Source organism: Hoplias malabaricus, chromosome 1 (genome assembly GCF_029633855.1).
Source record: "Hoplias malabaricus isolate fHopMal1 chromosome 1, fHopMal1.hap1, whole genome shotgun sequence".
In the NCBI taxonomy this organism is placed as follows: Eukaryota; Metazoa; Chordata; class Actinopteri; order Characiformes; family Erythrinidae; genus Hoplias; species Hoplias malabaricus.
Window position 1 is genome coordinate 16,330,321 of NC_089800.1, and position 24,255 is coordinate 16,354,575.

At 42.1% G+C, this 24,255-nt stretch overlaps 1 protein-coding gene across 2 annotated transcripts in view; it reads left to right on the forward strand.

The window, feature by feature from the left end:
• Window positions 1-24,255, forward strand: part of sema5a (sema domain, seven thrombospondin repeats (type 1 and type 1-like), transmembrane domain (TM) and short cytoplasmic domain, (semaphorin) 5A) — a 158,113-nt gene that overhangs the window by 50,312 nt on the left and 83,546 nt on the right. For both annotated transcript variants that reach the window (XR_010803866.1, XM_066676508.1), the window contains exons 3-4: window positions 2,363-2,462; window positions 13,685-13,730. Coding sequence is in view for 1 of the 2 variants with exons in the window: in XM_066676508.1 (XP_066532605.1) it covers window positions 2,363-2,462; window positions 13,685-13,730 (146 nt within the window). In the remaining variant the exon portion in view is untranslated. The remainder of the gene's footprint in view (window positions 1-2,362; window positions 2,463-13,684; window positions 13,731-24,255) is intronic.

The following is a 24,255-nucleotide window of genomic DNA, read 5'->3' on the forward strand; positions in this document are numbered from 1 at the left end:
TTCTCACTCCTCTTCCTGTCCTTTCTTTGGCTGTCCTCGGTGTTACTGCTGATGCATGACATTGGGCCAGAGGCAATAAGGGAAAAAAGAACAGTAAAATAGTGCTGGGTGATGTAGCGTCTGTAACGATGTTTCAGTTCTGGTGTCACTTAGCAGGACAGATCTTTAGCCTGCAACAATGCATACAATTCATAAAACCTAAATAAATGTTACATTTCCTTTGTGTAAATATAGCCGCTACAGAGCCCACATAAGAATGTTTTTGATGGTGCAGTCTGACAGCCCTTGACTATACAATAGAGGGTGCTTTGGTGCAGTTCTAGGGTTGAGCTAAAACTAGGTAATCCATACCATGCCCGGGCATGTTTGAGTCTAGTTCCTTTGACTAGTGCGACTGCTCAAATGATGAATGCTGACAGTTCGGTTGGACTTGAGCACAGTACGCGTCAGTGTGAACATGAACCTGATCTCAGTGCTCAGAGACTCACTGTAAAAACACACAGCGACAAATAGGTCACTGTGGTCTCCTCCTCCTAGACTCCCAGAAAAAATCTCCTTATACTTGCAGGACGATTAAAGGAATATGCCTGCATCGCACAATCAATAAATCTGTAAAGCATGTGAGAGGCCATGAGTCATAGCCGATAAAATGACTCCAAATAAACCAGTGCTAGGCAATGCGCATTTATTCAAAATAACAGCTACTGTCTGAAGATGTAACCATGCTCTGATTAAAAACATTAAAACACAGTGTGAACACAGGACAGAGGGGTGGGGGGGGGGGGCTACCCTGGCATGGTTCAATTCAAATGTGGGCCAAGTACACCCTACGAGAACTGTCCATCAACCATCAACACCACGTGGGGAAAGGGACACCATCTCATCCATATAAACATAGCACAAAAAGTAAGGAAGTGTGTGTTTGTAGATTATTTCTTTGTTGTAAAAATGCATCTTGGTAATAAATCTTATACAGTTGGAAATTCTTTCAAATGGTACCAGGCTTTCCAATGGTATAGTACCGGAAAAAAGAAGCATTGTTACAACAAAGAAATAATCTCCTTACTTTTTGTGCTTTATGTGCAGATGAAGTTTATTAATACTTCATCTGAAATGAAGTGTATACATCAAGAGACTGTTCCGTCCTTGATGCTATAACAGGGAAGGCTTGGAACATTGGCATTACGGTTGCCATCAATTCCTCACAGCAGTCATCACTCCACTCCAGTTCCACATTCTTTCCAAATCCTGGCATTGGTTACGGTGGCTTAAGGCTCATGTGCAGCTGCTCCAGACTCTACAGGATGTAGAATTATCACATGTCGATAGTTTGGGGACGAGGCAGACTGGTTAAAGTGTAGGAAATTGAGACACTGGCTTTAATACAGATGCTGGATCAGTGGGAACTTGCCCCCGTGCTGTCGGAGCGGTCAGCAGCAGGTGACCAGCACTGATGTGTTTATGCCTCTCAGGCCTCAGTCTGAGACACAGACACAAAGGTGAGAGGTTAATTCTCCACAGAACACAGAGACAGTGACACACAGCTCTGATAACACACACACACACACACACACACACACACACACACACATTAATAACACAAGCACATACATTGTTATGATAAACTTAGCACAAAAAGTAAGGAAATTTGTGTTTGGTAGATTATTTTTTTGCTGTAAAAATGCTTCTTGTTAAATGAATAAATTGTTAAATTGCCAATACGTCTTGTTTCTTTAAACTTCAGTCATCCAGTCCACCACACACCAAACGAGTCAATGGCAGAATAAGCTGTTTGTCTTTGGCAGAGAGGATTTGGCAAATTTTTCATGGGCGCAACCCACACACTCAGCTCTACTGCTCATCACACAAATGCATGTTCCTTACAAATTTGGCACCATTTAAAAGGGAAATTAACAGGCTCCAATAGTGTAATATTTATTGCCACGAAGCATTGTTACAAGAAAGAAATTATCAACCAAACACATATTTCCTTACTTTCTGTGCTAAGTTCATATATATATATATATATATATATATATATATACACACACGCACTGATCATTCAGCCACACTGCGCGCATTACTACTACAACCTCCCTCAGCTGTCAATACACTACTCACACACACACACACACACACACACACACACACTGATAATACAGCTAACCAATCACTAATAAGTTACAGCTAGACACGCTCTGAAAATACAGCTACACATTCTGAAAATACAAACACACACACACACTAATAATAGATCTACACACTAGCAGTACAAATGCACAAACTCTGATCGCACACAGACAAACACACACAGCTAATACAGCTACACACACCCTGATCATGTCTCTCTGCTCTGTTTCAGAAATCGAGCCGTGGATCCGTCGTTTCAGAGCAGAGGGCACGGTGGATTATTCTCAACTGACCTTTGACCCCGGGCAGAACGAGCTGATTGTGGGCGCCAGGTAATGGACTCTCACTGACCAACAGCATGAAATTCAATTAAAGGTCATCACGCCTCTGTCTCTGTCAGGGAGTTTATCCTCAGCACTCACAGACATCTCTTTACTCTCTGTATATCATCACTGTCTGAACATCTAACCCCCCCCCCCAGCATTAGCATGGGGTCAAAGGGTCATGAGGAACCCAGAAGAGGAGCACTCCGTAGTTCTACATTTACAGACTGTAGCCTGTCTGTTGCTCTGCATACAATTTCTCTGCGCTGCAGTGACACTGATATGGTGGTGGTGTGTTAGTGTGTGTTGTGCTGGTGCAAGTGGATCAGACACAGCAGTGCTGCTGGAGTTTAAAACCCTCAGTGTCACTGCTGGACTGAGAATAGTCCACCAACCGAAAACACCCAGCCGACAGCGTCCTGTGGAGAGCACCCTTGACATGAAATTCTCATCAGATGTCAGTAACAACCTCCAATCCACGCATGCAAAGAAATCAAACTATAGATGTCCATATATTTATGCATAATAATGAGAAATAACACAGGGAAACAGTATTGAACACGCTTACTGAAATTTATTTGATACTTCGTACAAAAGTTTTTGGTGATGACAGCCTCTGATAGACACCTCCTCTTTAAAGAAACTAGTTGCATGCATTGCTCAGGTGTGATTTTTGGCCCATTTTTCCACACACACTCTCTTCAAACCCTGAAGGCTCTGTGGGTTCCTTCTGTGAACTCTGAGCTTTATTGCCTTCCATGGGTTTTCAAGAGGATTCAGGTCAGGTGAGTGGCCGGGCCGTTCTAGCAGCTTTGTTTTCTTTCTCTGAAACCAATTGAGAGTTTCCTTGGCTGTGTGTTTGGGATCAATGTCTTGCTGAAATGTCCAGCCTCGTTTCATCTTCATCATCCTGGCAGATGGCAGCAGATTTTTTTTTATCAAGAATGTCTCAGTACATTTGTCCATTCATCTTTCCTTCAGTTATATGAAGTGTGCCAGTGCCGTATGCTGAAAAACAGCCCCACACCATAATGTTCCCACGTCCAAACTTCACTGTTGTTTTTTTGGTGGTTTTGGGGTGATATGCAGTGCCTTTTGGACCTCCAAACATGGTGTGTATTATAGTATCCAAAGAGTTAAACTTTGGCCTCATCTTACCAGATTATATTCTCTCAGTATTTCACAGGCTTGTTTAAATGCTGTTGAGCAAACTTTAAACATGCTTCAACATGCTTTTTCCTTCAGTAATGGAGTCTTGCACAGTGAGTGTGAGTGCACTACTTATTGGTTTCTTTGAAACAACTGGTACCTGCTGATTCCAGGTCTTTCTGTAGCTCTCCACAAGTGGTCCTTGGCCCTTGGACAACTCTTCTGACTCTCCTCTGGCTGAAATCTTGCGGAGAGCACCTGGTCGTGGCTGGTGTATGGTGAAATGGTGTTTTTTCCACTTACAGACTATGGCCTAAACAGGGCTCACTTAAACATTCAGTTGTTTGGAAATTCTTCTGTAAACAAAGCCCTCAGTATGTTTTGCAACAATAAGGTTGCAAAGGTCTTGAGGTCTCACTGGTTTTACCGTCATGGGACGCTTCATGTGTGGCACCTTGGTAACAAGACACCTTTTTATAGACCATCAGTTGAACCAGCTGATATGAATTAGCACTAAGTGGCAGGATTGCATTCTAATTACTGATAGATTTCAGCTGGTGTCATGACATTCCATGGGTTTTGCCACCTCCCTTTTTTCCTGTTCAATACTTTATAGTTTCCCTGTGTCATTTCTCATTATTACACATGACAATTTATGGACATCTATGGTTTGATTTCTCTGCATGTGTGGATTGGACGGTTTGTTACAGACAAGGTGGATATATCCTGTTGCTTTTAATGTGGATATACCCTGTTACTGTTAAGGTGGATATGCCCCATCAATGTTAACGTGGATATATCCTGTCACTATTAATTTGGATATGTTCTCACATTTTAGTTGTGGATATACCATGCCATTCTTAAGGTGGATATATCCCATCACTTTTAATTTAGATATAGCACATTGCTCTTAAGGTGGATATATTCTATGCTTCTTCAGGTAGATTTATTACTTCTCTGTTAAGGTGGACATATCCTGTCACTCAGGAAATGCTCAGGCACATTCATTAATCGGAAAAGCAAGAGTAAACATAAAAGCAGTGTTACTCTGCCAGTGACCATCCTTAATTAAGCAGTGTGATGATTTCCACAGGCCTCTGTATTGTCCCGTCCTCATTTATCTCACAGGAAAAAAAAAAAGAAAAAGAGAGAGGGAAATCTGTTGGCAGCTGGGAAAGTCTCCAAGCAATTATTTAGTGACAACTGCAGGTTTGAGATGAAGGACCGTTAGCAGTCCGTTCGCCCACGGAGCCGCGGCCAGGAGAATAATTACTTTTTTCTCTGGCAAATAGTAGCCGTCATTCATTTAAGAACAAAATTCAACATATTTTGGGGCAGGATTCGGCTTCGGGTCATGGTAAACAAGTTTGTATGCGATGCTTAAACCTCATCAGTCAGTGCTGATAATAAAAGCATGCTTCCAGAAATGATTTATGGCTCAGTTTTGATGTTATTCTGGTATTTTTTTAAGCTTTATAATGAACTTTTGAGCTGAAATCCACTCAACTTCCCAAACTTTCACTCCAAATCAAGTATCTGTGACTGGGTCTAAATAATAAATCATCACTGTGATGCCAGAATGAGGATTGCAGTGCCTACAAACATTAGCAGAGGTAGTCGATTGGACAATAAACAGTACTATTTGAGCAGTAGAGTACTTAGAAAGTGGTAACTACGGCTTTTGAAGGGTTAAGTCTACATTTTCCAATGCTGTTAATGTATTCTGATGTGTTTATGAGAGGAAGATTCTGAGCTGTTTGCACACACTTTGATTCAGTGTTTACTTTGACTCAGGGCCAGCGTCGTGTCCTTGAAGTTGCTCTTTTTAAGGAAGCACATGGTGCCGTCCAATCTGTAATAGCTCTCACTCAGCTCCGAGAAACGGCTTTAAAGTCGGTCCCGAGCTCTTTGGTCTTTTCCCTCCATCACAACAAGCACTTGTACTTCTCTGAGCTGTGATTATTTTTCTAAAACAGTCGCACAGTCTTCTTCTAACTCGGTCTGTCAGCAGAACACGTCCCGAGGGTTCTTTCCAGGACTTGATGGCCTTGAAACAGGTCAGAGAACCTGAAGCAGAAGAGAATTTTAAGAGAATTTTCAACCATCTTTCAAAATTGCGCTTGATTGTAGATGATTGTTCATGAAGCGAAAAAGATGTCTCCATGCAAGGCAAATACAGAGTTGTATTTCCTCTCCACAGTTACCACTGACCTCCAGCACCTCCAGAGCTTTATATGAAATGATGATGTTGGTAAATCTGACAAATATCTGTTTTTATGAGGACTTAATTGCCTTAAAGGGGATATTTTATGAATATGCTCTTGTTCAGTGCATGTACAGTACACATTCATGTGTGGATCTGCAGTCCACCAACCCACACTCTTTGAAACAAGACCACCCAGTCAGAAACTGTAGGATTGCTCCGCCCACTCGTCAGTGTCTCACCAATCACAGCGCAGATTTCCACACTTCCCATATTCAGTGATAGAAGTACGTTTCCTTTTCTCACTGTGGGCTTATAGCGGCTCCACATCCTTTCAGCCCCAGTGTTCTCACAGCGGCTGGGTGGATGAAGCTGTGGAAGTGTCGAGGTCTGAAGTGAGCGAGACTGAAGCTTGGTTTCCTCCCCATTCTCAAAGAGTGCAGTTTACAATCTACTATCATGTCTACAAGGTTTTGCATGCTTTCCTATAGCTTTGAGGGTTGGTTTCCTACCCTCCTCCAAATATTCCATAGTGCAGTTTCTGCAGTGCTGATCCTGGAGTAGCAACAACAAAGGCTCTGTTCTCCCTTTAACAGCTCAGTGGATCATCAGTGATTCTGACGCTGTTATTTCAAGGTAAAAATGCTACCTAGGGTCCCTTTAAAGAGCAAAGTAAATAATTGACCAAATGAAGACCCCTCTTTGTGACACCATCAGGTTGGAAAAAGCATTATACAAATAAATTTGACTTGACTCTCTTGTCTAAACCAGGACTCAATTTGGCTTTAGTAATACAATCTATATTGGTAACAAAAGAGGACAAATGCTGCTTAATTTGATTTTGAAGAAAGGAGAAACGCGAGCCCTCATGGTGCAGGTGGAGTGTGCTGTTGGCTCTGGCCTGGAGACGGAGGATCGATGTTGTTCGGAGTGGGGAGTGAAGGGGAAGTCTCTGGTCATGTATGGTTGCTACTCTGTGATCGCTTGAGTTTGACTGCTGGTCTCGGGGGTGGGTAGGTTTTCCTGCTGTAGCTGTTTGGTCCGGGGCCTAATGGGCCGTGGTCTGTGATCTTCATCAAGGTCAGGGGCACGGGGACGGATGGTAAATTCACACAGAGGCTCAGAAAAACCCAAAGCCAAGCCTTATTAGTCTGGATTAAAGTTAACAACCAGCACTGGGCACAAACAGTGGGCTCGGCTTTATAATGAGAGCGGGTCAGACTCACTGCTGCCTTTGTTGTTTTTTGGTGCAGGCCTTTAGGCCGTTTGCCTTGATGTTGTTTTTCTCTCTGCGTGTGTGTGAATTGAGGTGTTGTTTTGCATTGAGCAGGCTTTCAGACATTTTTAGCCCTAGCTGCATATCACTGTCTTTGCAACATCATCTTTAAAATTGAGTGTAATTCATATAATGAGATTTAAAGGTGCTGTAAGTCATTTAACCACCCCAAAAAGCAAACAGGATTTGTGTAAGGGATTTCTTAATACATTTACAGTGTCTCTATGTAGCTCAACTCAAGAAATAAAAACTGTATTTTTAGTCGTAGAAAAATAAACGTTTTGTTTATACTCCCTAGAGTGGGTCCCCACATGGAGGTGGCCATGTTTATGTAGTTTTAGTACAGAATCTTAAAACACAACAAATAAAACTAGGCCATAAGGTTTCAATACATTGTCTGTTTTACAATGCTTTTTCCTGTTTTCCTTTTTCAATCCAAATGTACATATTCTCTTTTCTTTAACCCTTTGAGGACTGAAGGCATGTTTTTGATATTTGCATGTCTCTTAAAAGTACGACTATAGAACACCACCCTTCAGCGTCTGATGTGCCGTTAACTTTCTGATGATTGACACAAGTTTAGCAGCAGAAAACCACCTGAATTTCACCAGTTTCACAGACACCGACTGAATGAAGGACACGGGGTTTTTGAAGCGATGGGTCACTCCTTAGTGATTTCCATTGGTCAGTTTCACACACATCGTATACGGTCACACGACTCCACTGTTCACATGCACTGAGAGGCCCGTCTTAGGCACGTATCTCGTGTCTCAGCCCTGTTTCATGGAATCATAATCCAGGATGTGAGGGGGAGTGGACAGGGCAGACTCTTTTAGAGAGTGTGTTCATGCACTGTATTATCGTAAAGTTATTCATAAACACGTTCATTAACATTGAATTTTGTGAGTTTGTAGTCACCACAGGGTTAATGTAATCAGATCTTATTGCACATAAGTATATCACTATTTCACTTGTGAAAATATACTTTATTGAAAAATCATGATCAATACAAAACACTTCACTTCCATTCATAACATCAAAGAATAAAGGAATTTACAAAATACAACATATTATTAAATCAGATTTACAAAAAACAGACTGGAAATGTAAAATAACATCTCAATTATACCTTTAATAAAGTCCATGAATGAATGTTGAAGAACTCCAAATCTCACCGTCTTTTAAGTTAATTGAAGATTTAGTTTAAAAAACAACTTCAGATTTTCACCTGGTCTTCTGTATTCTGTTTACGATGCAGAAAATTAACTGCTGTAATTCCTTGAGGAATTTTCTTAAAGAGATTTTCATAAATATTTCACATTATTTTTTTTTCCATTCATCTCACTATTTCAGTCTCACAGCTGTCATTCCCCCTGTGGTTTTAATTAACGTGACTTTACCAAGACTGTGTGTGTCCTAAAGTGGGCTGTGTGTCACGCTCAGTTTACTCTTCATCCATCGTTCGTATAAATGAAACGCACACATATAACTTAACGGTTATTACAGTTCATAAAGGGACATGTGGCGGCTTTAAGAGGCGAGGGTCTGTTCTCCGAACTCTGAGTGCACTGTTACTGTACGACAGGCGCCAGAAGTGTCTTCCTCTTTGCTGCAGTAGCATCCATTAAACTTCTGTGAAGGCCTTATTCTCCACATATTAGCACATTGCTGTAAAGATTTGATGGCAGCCACAAGCACTTTAGTGAAACCATAACTAATCATCCACAGAACAAATGTTACAGAACTGGATGGAGCTCCATTACTCCACTGAGCACAGTTCCATTGCTGGGGTCCAGCTCCAGGTGGTACATTGGGCTTGGTGATCTAAGGCTCTTGTGCAGGTGCTCCAAAGCATTCCAATATATTATCAATGCTGTTTGAAGGAGACACATCTCTGTGGGAGATTACTGTGGGAGTGCACACTAGGGCCTTCAGTGCAGCTCCTGAATTCTTAATCAGTGGGAAACTCACTTGGATGAATCTACATTTAGTGCTTTACCACTGTATGGTACCTGCTCTACTCGACTGGACTCAAATCGACTCGACTCTGCTCGCTCGGCCCCTGGTTGGTTTTCCACTATATAAAAAATGACCTAAAATAGACCAAGAAAAACAAGAACAGAGTAGGGCAGAGTCGAGTAGATACCACACAGGGCAATAGATACCACAGAAAAAAAATTACTACAGCAGAGTTGTATTTTATCTCTTTCTTTTTCCAGAAATGGTTGGAGCTTCTCTGGAAAATAGTGGCACTGATAAAATGTTACTCACCACACAGCTGACTGTTTACTGTTCTCTGAGCCAGACGCAGGCTGGCACACTAGCAGTGTGTAGATTGTGTTAATTGTCTGAGAGCATTTGTGTGTGTGTGTGTGTGTGTGTGTGTGAGTGGTGTATTGACAGCTGAGGGAGGTTGTAGTAGTAATGCAGTGGCAGAGGATCAATAAAGATGTCGATACGGTAAATGGGCCTTAATCACAGCGTCCTGAACTGGAGAACACTGCTCTTGAGTCATAATGTAATACAAGACTGAGTTGAATAGGTTACATCACTCAACACCACCAACAAAATTCAACACCATCCAACAACACTCAACATCACGCAACACCACTCAGCACCATCCAACATCACCCAACACCACTCAACACCATCCAACATCACTCAACCCTACCAGCAACACTCAACACCATCCAACATCACTCAACTCTACCAGCAACACTTAACACCATGCAACATCACCCAACACCTCTCAACACCATCCAACATCACTCAACACTACCAGCAACACTCAACACCATCCACCATCACCCAACTTCACTCAGCACCATCCAACACCACCAACAAAACTGAACACCATCCAACATCACCCAACACCACTCAACATCACCCAACATCACCCAACACTACCAGCAACACGCAACAACTCCCAACGTCACTCAACCATACCACCAACACCCAACACCATCCAACATCACCCAACACCACTCAGCACCATCCAACATCACCCAACACTACCAGCAACACTCAGCACCATCCAACATCACTCAACACTACCAGCAACACTCAACACCATCCAACATCACTCAACTCTACCAGCAACACTTAACACCATCCAACATCACCCAACACCTCTCAACACCATCCAACATGACTCAACACTACCAGCAACACTCAACACCATCCACCATCACACAACTTCACTCAGCACCATCCAACACCACCAACAAAACTGAACACCATCCAACATCACTCAACACCACTCAACACCATCCAACATCACCCAACACTACCAGCAACACGCAACAACTCCCAACGTCACTCAACCATACCACCAACACCCAACATCATCCAACATCACCCAACACCACTCAGCACCATCCAACATCACCCAACACTACCAGCAACACTCAGCACCATCCAACATCACTCAACACTACCAGCAACACTCAACACCATCCAACATCACTCAACACTACCAGCAACACTCAACACCATCCAACATCACTCAACACTACCACCAACACTCAACACCATCCAACATCACTCAACACTACCAGCAACACTCAACACCATCCAACATCACTCAACACTACCAGCAACACTCAACACCATCCAACATCACTCAACACTACCAGCAACACTCAACACCATCCAACATCACTCAACACTACCAGCAACACTCAACACCATCCAACATCACCCAACACTACCAGCAACACTCAACACCCTCCAATATCACCCAACACTACCAGCAACACTCAACACCATCCAACATCACCCAACACTACCAGCAACACTCAACACCATCCAACATCACCCAACACTACCAGCAACACTCAACACCATCCAACATCACTCAACACTACCAGCAACACTCAACACCATCCAACATCACCCAACACTACCAGCAACACTCAACACCATCCAACATCACCCAACACTACCAGCAACACACAACACCATCCAACATCACCCAACACCACTCAACACTATCCAACATCACTCAACACTACCAGCAACACTTAACACCATCCAACATCACTCAACACTACCAGCAACACTCAACATTACCAGCAACACTCAACACCATCCAACATCACTCAACACTACCAGCAACACTCAACACCATCCAACATCACTCAACACTACCAGCAACACTCAACACCATCCAACATCACTCAACACTACCAGCAACACTTAACACCATCCAACATCACCCAACACCCCTCAACACCATCCAACATCACTCAACACTATCAGCAACACTCAACACCATCCACCATCACCCAACACCACTCAACACCATCCTACATCACTCAACACTACCAGCAACACTCAACACCATCCAACATCACCCAACACCACTCAATACCACCCAACATCAATCAGCACCACCCAATACCACTCAACACCACCCAACAACACTCAACACAATCTTACATCATCCACCATCACTCAACACCACTAAATACCACCCAACACCACTCAACACAATCCAACATCACCCAACACCATCCAACATCACTCAACACTACCAGCAACACTCAACACCATCCAACATCACCCAACACTACCAGCAACACTCAACACCATCCAACATCACCCAACACTACCAGCAACACTCAACACCATCCAACATCACCCAACACCACTCAACACCATCCAACATCACTCAACACTACCAGCAACACTTAACACCATCCAACATCACTCAACACTACCAGCAACACTCAACACCATCCAACATCACTCAACACTACCAGCAACACTTAACATCACCCAACACCCCTCAACACCATCCAACATCACTCAACACTACCAGCAACACTCAACACCATCCAACATCACCCAACACCACTCAACACTACCAGCAACACTCAACACCATCCAACAACACTCAACACAATCTTACATCATCCACCATCACTTAACACCACTAAATACCACCCAACACCACTCAACACCACCCAACAACACTCAACACAATCTTACATCATCCACCATCACTCAACACCACTAAATACCACCCAACACCACTCAACACCATCCAACATCACTCAACACTACCAGCAACACTCAACACCATCCAACATCACCGAACACCACTCAACACCATCCAACATCACTCAGCACTACCAGCAACACTTAACACCATCCAACATCACTCAACACTACCAGCAACACTCAACACCATCCAACATCACTCAACACTACCAGCAACACTCAACACCATCCAACATCGCTCAACACTACCAGCAACACTCAACACCATCCAACATCACTCAACACTACCAGCAACACTCAACACCATCCAACATCACCCAACACCACTCAACACTACCAGCAACACTTAACACCATCCAACATCACTCAACACTACCAGCAACACTCAACACCATCCAACATCACCCAACACCACCCAACATCACCCAACACCACTCAACATCACTCAACACTACCAAACGTCACTCAACACCACTTAACACAACCAAACACTCAACACCATCTAACACCACCCAACAACACTCAACATCACTGAACACCACCCAACACCATCCAATATCACTCAACATCATTCGACACCACCCAACATTACTCAGCACTTCCCAACATCTCTCAACATTACTCAACACCATCCAACATTGTTCAACACCATCCAACAAAACTCAGCACCACCCAACATCACTCAACATTACTCAACACAATCCAACATTGTTCAACACCATCCAACAAAACTCAGCACCACTCAACATCATTTGACACCATTCAACACCATATTTTAAGCCTGTTTTCAAGCCAGTGTTTCCTTTGGGAACTTTGGTTATCATTAGAATTCATAGCAGCCTGTGTTTTATGCCTGGACTTTACAGTTTAATTAATTCTGTGTGTGAGATGGTCCAGGTGTGTGTGTGTGTGTGTGTGTGCGCGCGCGCATGCGTGCGTGCGTGTGTGTTGCCTGAAGGTTTCTAGACTCATATTTGGTCAGCAGACGTGGCCCAAGGCTCACTGTGTGTCGATGTGAAGGAGAACTACCGTAAAAATATCTTGTATAAAGCAGCTGCATCTTTCCTCTGCTCGAGGCACAGAGTTCTGCCGTTCTCTGGAGCTGACTGTGTTTACAAATTAAACCATAGTCCTATAATTCACATACATTCATTTCAAAATCAGTTTAAGGCTTCTCTGCCTTAAGCCTACAGAGGGTGAGGCTCCGAAGTGCTGCAGTGCACTAAGCATTGTTGGCTACATTCTCCTCTGGTGTGTCTCTTCAGTCCTGTCTTAGCAGCAGTTCATAAAGAAGCGGTGGCTCTGCCTCGCATACCTTGGAGGAAGAACATGATTTCCCCCACCTTCCTGAGGCTGGGGGCATGTATGTGATTGGGGGGCACTCACTGATGGAGTGAACTGGAGATAAATAATAATTGGGGAAACTTGGGGTTAAAAGACATAAAACTAAAAATAGTTTTAACATAAAAGTTAAACAAAAGAAAAAAACTACACAGAGCAAAACTACAGAAATGACCTCTCAACACAAGAGAACATCTTCACCTCAAGGCACTCGAGTCTAAAACACTCGTTTATCATCCCTCTCTCTCTCTTCTCCAGAAACCACCTCTTCAGGCTGCATCTGGAGGACCTCTCATTGATCCAGGTGAGAAACCACTCCAACCGTTCTCCCTTTCTGTCCTTCCCTCACTTTCTCTGTCCTCTCGTTGTCATGGTCCATCTCTCTCTTTTGTCCGCTCATTTTGTCTGTTTCTCCTTCTCTTTTTTGCCCTCTCCTTTCTTTCTGTCCCTTTCCTGCTCTCTCTGTTCTCTCTTTCTGGCTTTCTGACCTTCTCTAATTCTCTCTCATTCTTTCTGTCCTTCTTCCACTCTTTCTTGTTTTCTCATTCTCTTTTAGTCCTTCTCTCTCTCACTAATTCATCTCTCTCTCTCTTTTGTCCTCTCATTTTGTCTGTTTCTCTTTGTTTTTCTTGTCCTCTCCCTCTTTCTGTCCGAATCTTGCTCTCTCTTGTCCTGTCATTCTCTTTCTTGTCCTCCTGTCTCACTGGTCCTTCTTTCGTTCTCTAGCTCTGTCTCTTTCAGTCCTGTTGCTTGAGGCTGGATGAATAAATATATAAATGTTTTGATGTAATGACGTTAATAAAAAAGAAATCGAAACCTAGTCGGGTGTAAATGGACAGAACGGAGTTCTGGGGTTCTCTTCTCGCTGTCCGAGTGCACTGGCTGCAGAATGGACCCTGGTTATTTTCTGTAATGAATGGTAGTGATTTTCTCTGCAGTGTTTAAGAAAACCAATCTCAGCATCTGTGTACGGCGCAGTTTGCAGCGACCGTGGCTCTTTATGAGAGAGGAAAATAAGTGAAGAAATAACTTTATTATTATTATTAAAAAGAGCTGCAGAGTGGGGCTTTATGTTCCAGAACAATGCTCTAAAGGTTAGGAGCGATCAAAGCCAAGTGGTAATGAGTGTTCAGTTAAAGCAGCACCTGCAACAGAGCCATTTATTATAAAATATACAGTCTGTGCTCTTTCCAAACGCATCCCCTACTTACACTCATCCTTTAAGGAGTCTAAAGCGTGCTTTTCTTTTATTTGTTTAATCAATTGGTTTAATTGTGTTTTAATTGCTCTATTCTCTTACTTGCTTTTAGCGTTTGTATCATTTGTTTTTTTCTCGTATTTATGACCTTCCCAAGGAATGAACGGATTATCTTCTTGATTGTGGTGTGCTGCTTTTTTTGTTGCTAAAATCTAAAATACTCTCAGCTACATTCCCTGCTTTATTATTATTATTATTATTATTATTATTATTATTAATTTATTTATTTATTAATTGATTTATACATGTTCTACACCCAGTCACTCACACACTCACACCTGTGGACAGTTTCACACACTCACCCAGTCACTCACACTCACAGCTGTGGACAGTTTCACACACTCACCCAGTCACTCACACACACAGTTTCACACACTCATCCAGTCACTCACTCAGTCACTCAGTCATTTCAAGCCAACCTTTTTTGTTATTATTTATTTATTTTCATTCATTCATTGCTTGTAACCATTAATCCAGACCCTATTTCACAGCTGTGATGCTGAAGTGTCGAACTCTGCACTGGGTTCACTCATTAAACTCCACACCATCAGCCGCATTCAGACTTTTCCACAGCTGTAGCTAGGACATAAATCAAAGCCAGTGATGTCTCGGCTCCTGAAGAGTGAAATCTGCTGTGTGTGAGAGTGTGAGGTGTCTGAGTGATCTTTGCTGTGTGTGAGCGTGTGAGTGTGTGAATGTGTGAATGTGTGAGTCTTTGCTGCTGACTGTGATTTTGTTCATTTGTGCCGACGCCCCCTGCTGAGTTAAGCGTCTTGTTCCTCGGCGAGTAACCATGCAAACATGGCCACGTTGTGGGGGAATTTATTTGAGCTGGTTCCCAGGACTCTTTTGAAGCCGTGGATGGGCCAGGAGTTTGGGGGGGAGCTTAACTAAAGAGTGTTGACCTCCCATGGAGGTGGCAGAGGTACAGAGGCTGGGCGTTTTTGTTTGAGCGCGCTCAGAAAGAACCTGCAGCACAAAGATGAACCCAGACGTTCCCCTCCGAACCAATCCTGTTCTCCGTCTTTTCCAAATCCCTTCACTCCTGCAGCAGTGAGAGGTCTTGGTTGAGTTTTTTTCAGGGTGTTTATTTTTTTTGGTTTCGAACAAATCCAGCCTCAGGCAGCTCTGTAAAAGAAAGGGAAAATGTCGGGATAATCTGTGTTAGGGAGAGAGTGCCAATTTAGATTGACCTCGGGTCTTTTTCGGCTCTCTCCGACGCCGGAGTGGATGTGTATGTGTGTTTTTAAAGAGCCATGTTTTTCAGGCCCCCAGGACTGAGAGCAGGACCTAAAAGAGCACCGCTGTGTACGTTTAGTCTCCTCTCTACGCCTCCGAAGATGAGAAGAATTTACAAATACACGGTCTCTTCAGAGGAATCAAAAACGCACCACTCTCTTATGCAATTGCCTGAAAAATGTCGACATTTTTATTTGGCCGCTTTGGAACAGTAACCTGACCGACATTCGTCAACATTTGCAAAGAAACGAGTAGCAGATTTGAGCACTTTTAATGATGTAGAGTCTGATGTGGAACATGTCCTGATTTAGATTACTTTTTGTTCAATAAACTACACAACAGTTACCATAAAATGACAAAAAAAGTTTTGAATTACAATTATATGTTACTAAATAAAAATTGTTTAAAACACATTTGTGCAGCTAATACTTAGGGCAGTCTTGCGTTTGTCTCATATACTGTATTATTACCCACCCGAATTTACACAGAACAGAAAATCCTTCAGCAGCTCATGAGCCAATGGTTGTCCTTCGATGTGGACTTTGCGATTGAGTTTCCATTCCATTGACTGAAACCTGGTTATATCCACACTCTGTGACTTCTCTAGACCTTCTGGAGGTTCTAGCTAAGTGGCCTGACATTAATAGCTGTGAAGGGATATGAATATATTATTATAAACAGGTGCCTCTCTTTCTGCTGTTTAATGTCTGCTTCCTCCTGATCTGTGCTCTTTGGTCATGTAGCTGCAGTGGTATCAGGTGAGAGGACTGTACTGTAGATTTTATTCCTGAATGCTGTTAGAGATATAGTGTTTACTCTGGTATTGATCCTGTCTGAGGCCTGATATCATAATCTACTGCGCTCCTGTTCGCTAATAGACGCTCTGGCGCTAATAAAGAGTAAAAGTTTGGCCGGGCTGCAGAGCTCTGGAGACAGAAGGGTGAAGTTTAGTCGATACTCAGCAGCCACGAAGAAGCTTCTTTAAAAGAGAGACTGTGGTTGAGCGTAGTTCTGGATTTCTGCCTTGAGCTTCGAGGATGCCTTTGACAAGCTGCCGTTGACACTCATCTGATTACAAGACAGATCCGACTCAAGCATGTGGAGGAACTGAGTGGAAAGTGTGGATATTAAACTTCCAGTCCACCAACATCTGTGTTTCTAAGTCAGAGAGAAGAGGTTTTATTTGGATTTGAATCTCAGGTTGTGATATAAAAATTTGCAACATATGCAACATTGAAAAAGACAAAAAATGAACTTGTCAAAACAGAATCTTAAAGCAATTCCTAACATAACTCCATCCGTATCTGTATTTAACCAGAAATGGATGGAATCTAATCAGGAACCAAATTCCTGACCGATCCTAAAAGCAGAGCTTGAATTGTACAATAGAGTGTTTCCATTGTGTTAGGGTTCAGCGGTGATCCAGATTTTATTTAAAGTCTACAGAGCTAACACTACACTATTTTATATAAGGGACTTCTTCATCTGTGGGGGGTCCTGCAACCAACCCCACTTAGATACGGTGTGTAATTAAACACATAATTACACACTATTAATCAGTGTAATTATGTATGTAATCAGACAATATTAATCTGACATCTGAGATTCATGCATAAAACTGCATGTAAACCTAACTGCAAAATGACTGAAACCCCAGATTCCTAAAGGGATAATGATGAATATAATATATAATATTGGTAATTGAATATAGTATAGGGCGGCACGGTGGTGCAGCAGGTAGTGTCGCAGTCACACAGCTCCAGGGGCCTGGAGGTTGTGGGTTCGATTCCCGCTCCGGGTGACTGTCTGTGAGGAGTTGGTGTGTTGTCCGCGTGGGTTTCCTCCGGGTGCTCCGGTTTCCTCCCACAGTCCAAAAACACACGTTGCAGGTGGATTGGAGGTGGATTGAATGTGTGAGTGAATGTGTGTGTGTCTGTGTTGCCCTGTGAAGGACTGGTGTCCCCTCCAGGGTGTATTCCGCGCCCGATGATTCCAGGTGGGCTCTGGACCCCCCGCGACCCTAAATTGGATAAGCGGTTACAGATAATGGATGGATGGAATATAGTATATAAAAATGTATTAAATTTTGCCTAATTTTGTTTAAACAAAATGGATGAAATTAAATCATCTACATCCAGAATTATGATTTCATTATTAATACGTCAGATTACGTATTTCATGCAGACTTATAAAACAAGTAAGCAAATCCAAAGTTTCATTTTGGTTCTCTCTGCTATGTTCTGTTTGGGTGTGAATCCCTCCGACAGCTGTTTTTAGAACAATACAAATGCTGACGATGCAGGAAATACTACAATAAACCGTCTGCGTTTGTTTTCATTGTTTTCTCTCACAGCTCCCAGCGCAGACACAAAGCGCAGACACAATTCAAAATTAGAGCATCTCCCTCTCTCTCCATCTGTTTCTCTCCCTCTGTCTTTAAGTGTCCTGTGTTTTCTTTCTGAAAGGTTTTAAAGCAGTTCTTGGATGGTTTGTGTGAGTCGTGATCCAGGTGTTTAGCCTCTCATCATGAGTTTTCCACACACCATCCACAGTGTGTGTCGGTCATTCTCTAGTCCTTCATCAGTGACAGGACGCTGTCGGCTGGATGTTTCGGGTCGGTGGACTATCCTCAGTCCAGCAGTGACACTGAGGGGTTTAAAAACTCCAGCAGCACTGCTGTGTCTGATCCACTCGCACCAGCACAACACACACTAACACACCACCACCACGTCAGTGTCACTGCAGCGCTGAGAATGATCCACCACCACATCACACCTGCTCTGTGGTGTTCCTGACTATTGTGCTGACAAAGTATGCAGAGCAACATATGAACTACAGTCTGTGATTGTAGAGCTTCAGAGTGACCCTCAGTGTAGTCAGTGCTTTGTGTAGATGTGTATATCAGCTGAGGAACCCTCGTTTTTGAGTCTGGATCTGGTGTGAGGCTGGAATTCAAGGCAGTGGGAGGGGATAAACCCCCTGTCGTCTCTCAGTACAGAGATATTCAGGTTATTCTTCCATCTCTCTGGTTTCCTCAGTGGAACCAGTCCACCTAGCTCAGCTGATTCAGCCGCGGCTCCCTGGAGTCTGTGTATTGTACAGTAGCGGCGCTCCAGAGGCACTGATTAATTGCCTGGATGGATCTGCATTGTATTCGTAGCGTATTGTATTTCAAGCTTGACGAATTAACACCTGAGCTTACCCGCCATCGCACAGCTTTCCTCGTCTTTTCCACGGCTCGACGGCTTTCCGAGACACCACGATTATAAATCTGCTGTTAATAAGCCACTAAACCAAGTGAGAAATGAATGTCTTCTTCTTTGTTTGATTCCACGACTTTAGGAGATAAAAGCCCCAGACTGGGGTTGTGTTGGTGTGTAATTTCCAGGGATTAATGCAGATAGGATTAGTTTAGCACACTAGTAAAGATAGCTTCTCCTGCGGCCTTGCCAGAGGAGAGAGAGAGAGAGAGAGAGAGTGAGAGGGAGAGAGAGAGTGTGTGTGTGTGCGTTGGTTTCTCCAGGGACTGTAACACAGACAAATGGCCAAGGCTTTGGTTGTTGACCATCATTCAACTGCATTTGGCTCAAGCTGCTGTGACTCAGAGCTACACCGTCCAAAGAAACCAGGCATTCAGAACTCTTCTTGTACCATTTTACAGTAGGGATAACCTTATAAAGCCTTTATGAATGGTTTGTAGGTTGTTTAAATGTGTCGTAAAAACACTTTAAAACACAATAATAAGCTGTTATAAAACATAAATTAAAAGGGCAAGAGTGAGGATTTCTAGCTGATGAATATATCACCGCTGTCCAAAGACAAACATGTATCTCAGTGTTTGTGGATGTTTAATTTACTACAACATTTGAACATAGCAGCTGTCCTTCACACTGTGTGAAAATCTCATAATGAATGAACCAATAGAAATGCTTCAAAACTATTTGGAAATAAAATCCTTTACACTGACTTCCAAGTTAAGAACATTTTTCCTTCTCCTGTAAAATTAGTTTTGGAGATACGTGTTTTTTAGAGATGATATGAAGATGCTGACTGATGGCAAATGAGTAACCAGCAAAACCTGAGCTCGAACTGATACTTAACTGCTCATGTTGGAGCAGAGGTGACTTATTTATTGCCGTTTATTATGTTAATTGTCTGACTATTAAAGTAATACTCCTCAGTTTCAGTCATGGCTAATTCTAGCTGTTAGATTGGTGTTCCTCCCTCTCATGAATCAGGGTGAGTGAGACCAACACACTTCCTCTGAGACTGTGAATCTACATCGCATTGTTTCAAACTGACACTAAACAAATGGAAAAAAAAAAGTCAGAGCTCAACACACTTGCAGGAGAACACTGCACTTTCCAACTCAGTCATATCAGCTGACAGATGCATGCATGGGATAGCACCACTAAGTCATCCTACACCCAGAGAGAGAGAGAGAGAGAGAGAAAGAGGACAATTTAATTTCTGTGACTCTAACTGATGGATGGCTGAGGCATCACCAGGGATTGAACTTTCTTATTTTCCCTGGTGATGAATTGTACCACAGTCAAACCTCTAGGGCGCCCACACAGATATGTTTTAATCTTAGAAAATCTTAAAGTGGCAGGGAAAATGAAATATGTATGTGACGTTCCCAAACTTTTGACAGGCAGTGGTTAGCCTGGGGCTAACATTTACATTCGCTCCTGTAATGTTGAGACGCAGTAGCAGTGATTTGAGGCCAGTGTGGAGCAGCTAGGCCAGCCTCTGCACTGTAAACACACACACACACACACACACACTGGAAACCAAGCCATTATTGAGATGGATGGTGTTATTGTGTTGGCTGGATGTTGGGAAGCTTGTGCTGCAGTAAATTTCAGCTCCTCGTCTGATTTCCGCTGCTTTATTTGGGTTTGCCCTGTTTCTCTTTTCATAAAAAACACTGCGATATGCGCTGAGTGATTTCTGAACGTCTCCTGAACCAGATCTAGATGTGGTTGTGTAGTCTGCCTACGTAAGAGCAATGTATATAAGCATGAGAATTTATGAACAGCTAATGTCAGTACTCTGTCTCTGTTGGAGCAGATTTGAGTTATTTATTGTCGTTTATTATTGGAGCAAAAAAAAAACCTTTGTTCCCTATTGGAACAAAACCTTGTAGCTTTGAAAAACATACACACAGAAGAAGGAAAAATATAAGGGTTGATGCTATCAAGTTGGACCTCAACTAATTCCTCAACAGTCAAATGTGTGGATAAGCAGCACTCTCCTCCAGTGTGGGGAGCTGTCCACTGGCCATACTTTATCAGCAGATTGAAAACAGGCTGTGGCTGGTTTCACAGTCTCGTAGCATGTGTGCTCCTCTCCCTCCCAGATTGGCCTCAAAAATCTACAAACAGGTTAAAAATGTACAGTTCAGATCATAACAAGATTTAGAATCTGCTCCTTTCACTAATTTTCCACTTTTTCAATGAGCTACGAGTCAGAAATAATTCATAAATGATCACAGCGTCCCACGATAACAGAGTCTTCTGAAGGAGTGAACGTTTTGAATTCTCTGAATTCACCAAAGCCTCATTTGCAAGTTATTTGGTCATTTACATAATTTATGGAGTTTTTGCAGCACTGCAAAGGGCATCCAAATAAAACAAAATAAAAACCAAAACAAGTCAAATAGGAAGGGAAGAATGTCACATTCAGGAATAATCAGGAACAATCTGGTTATTCTGGGAATGTGTAGGAGAATTTCTGATGGACTCTAACTCAGCACTCACTGGAGCCGTTCGTCTGTGTGAGGCAGGAGTGAGTGGAACTGAGCGAGCTTTGTGAAGAACAGGTGGAAGAGGGAGGGGGAGAGACAGAGAGACAGAGAGGCAGAAGGACAGAGTGGGCAGAAACGCCCAGTGAAATGACCTCTGCACTGACAGAGAAGACTTTGTGTAACTCAAACTGAATTCTCTGAGTTTTTAACAGATGAAGAGAAAACAAGGCATTCACAGTTGTATGAGTCACATATATTTATTCCAGCTTAAATTTAAGGTGCAATAAATGATTTTCATATGTTAACTTTAATCTTACATTGCTGATTGATGGTTATTAATAATATGTATATATATATATATATATATATATATATATATATATATATATATATATATATATATATATATATATATATGTATATATGTATGTATGTATTTTGTATTCTTTCCATGAACTGAAATTAATCTAAGATGAATTGCATTATCTTCCCTGAATGAACCAGTTTGTGCTCATTACAGTGGGTCTCACACATGGGGCAGCCATGTTTTAAATAGCTTTACTACATAATCATACACATCCACACCAGATGACTAGGTGTAATGGCTGTTTCTCATCCATAATTACGAAAATATTTGGGTTTCCTCAGGGTGCTCCGGTTTCCTCCCACAGTCCAAAAACACGTGTTGGTAGGTGGATTGGAGACTCAAGTGTCCATAGGTGTGAGTGTGTGTTGCCCTGTGAAGGACTGGCGCCCCCTTCAGGGTGTGTTCCTGCATTGTGACCCTGAACTACATGAGGGCTACAGACAATGAATGAGTAATATATATTAAAAATAACAAATAATTGTTATTTTTTTAATAAAAAAGTTTGTTTCATTCCAATTGTAATAGTTCAGAAGAAGTGACAAATAATCTGTAAACATTTGCTTATTTTGTAAACTACAGTAACTAAAAAATGTAGCATATAAACCTACCATGCATCCAAAAGGCAAATAGCAAAACCAATAGAGAACAAAACAAATACAGAATAGTTGCTGTGCTGTCATTGTAGTTTATCTGCTTGGGTTAGAGCTCATTGACTCTAAAAGCAATTTTGATTATCCTCGTCCTCAACTGGGTGCTTCTGCTTGAGGTGGTGAAGCATGTGTTTCCTCCTTCAGGTTTTTATAGGCTTCTTTCATTTCTTACAGAATGCCATGGTTTATTGTACATCTGATATTTTGTATCCAAACCACCTCCACATCACTTCCCCATTCCTCTGCATCAGAGACACTTTCCACCATACTTCACTGTGCCTAAAAGACTCATGTAAAGAGTGTATGCAGTAATATGGGTAGCTGTATGAAGTCATTACATAAACAAGTCAGAATATCATTCTTATCATGATATAATTAATTTTTTTTTTTTTATCATTTTAAAAATTGATGACCCCACTCACCCACACAACCCTTTTGAACTTTCCCCCTCTGACAGGTGCCTACAGAACCCTGCATTCTAAGACTGCTAGGCACAAGAACATTTTTTTTCCCTCAAGCCACTGTCCTTATAAATGTCTGACATATGCTATCACTTACTGGAACAATATTTACTCCAGTTCTCACATCCATAACATTTTTCATCTTTCTGCATCATAGATGTACTCTACTGTTCTTTGCACTACTGCACTACCACTACTTTATTGTGTATATTGTGTATATTGTATATTTTGAAGGGTGTCTGTGGTTATTGTAATATAGTGTAGTCTGTGTATAGTCTGCATACTGTGTATACTGAATATATTGTGTATTGTCTATAAGTTATGTGCATATTTACTGTATTAGGGACAACTGTATCATTGTCTGCAAAACTGTAAAGCCGTTTGGTGTAAGGCCGACCTTAGTAACAGAAATTTGTAATGCTTTTTTGTCCACATTCAGCTCATGTAGCGAACTATGATGCCTAATAAAAGTAACAGGTTCCCTGTGGGAAATGTAATGCCCTCAAAATTACATTCTAATTTGCCATAAATACTATCTAGACACTCAGAGAAAAGGGGCAGACCTACTCACTAGTGCCATAAAAGTAAATAGGTAGCCATTTCAGTCACAGCTAATGCTTACAGCATTAAGCTAGCTACCAACAACCGCTACATAAGACTTTGTGTCTTTATCATATAAGCCGTAGTTTATTGAATGAATCCTATTTCACAGAAATAAATCCCAGCTGTAGAGGGATTGCGTTCACTCTCGTTCAAGACAATGGAAACAAACAGCAGCCCGTGTTTACGCTAATCTTGTTTTCTGAAATGTATTACACTTTAAATATTAGACATTTCCTTTAGCAAATGTTGTTAAGGGAAGAGTGGGAAGCAGAGGCTGATAGGATATTTTTGTGTAAAATATTGTGTAGTCCACTTCCTCTCATTACGCATATAAATGAGAAACAATCCCAGCAGTCTTAAAGAAGCGTGGGCTAAATAGTTATTATCTGGATGTAATAATTGCCGGACTCTCTCTCTCTCTCTCTCACTCTCACAAATCTGAGGGAGGGGGCAAATTGGTCCAAAATCTTCTGTTCCCTGTGTTTAAAGAGCACTGATATTG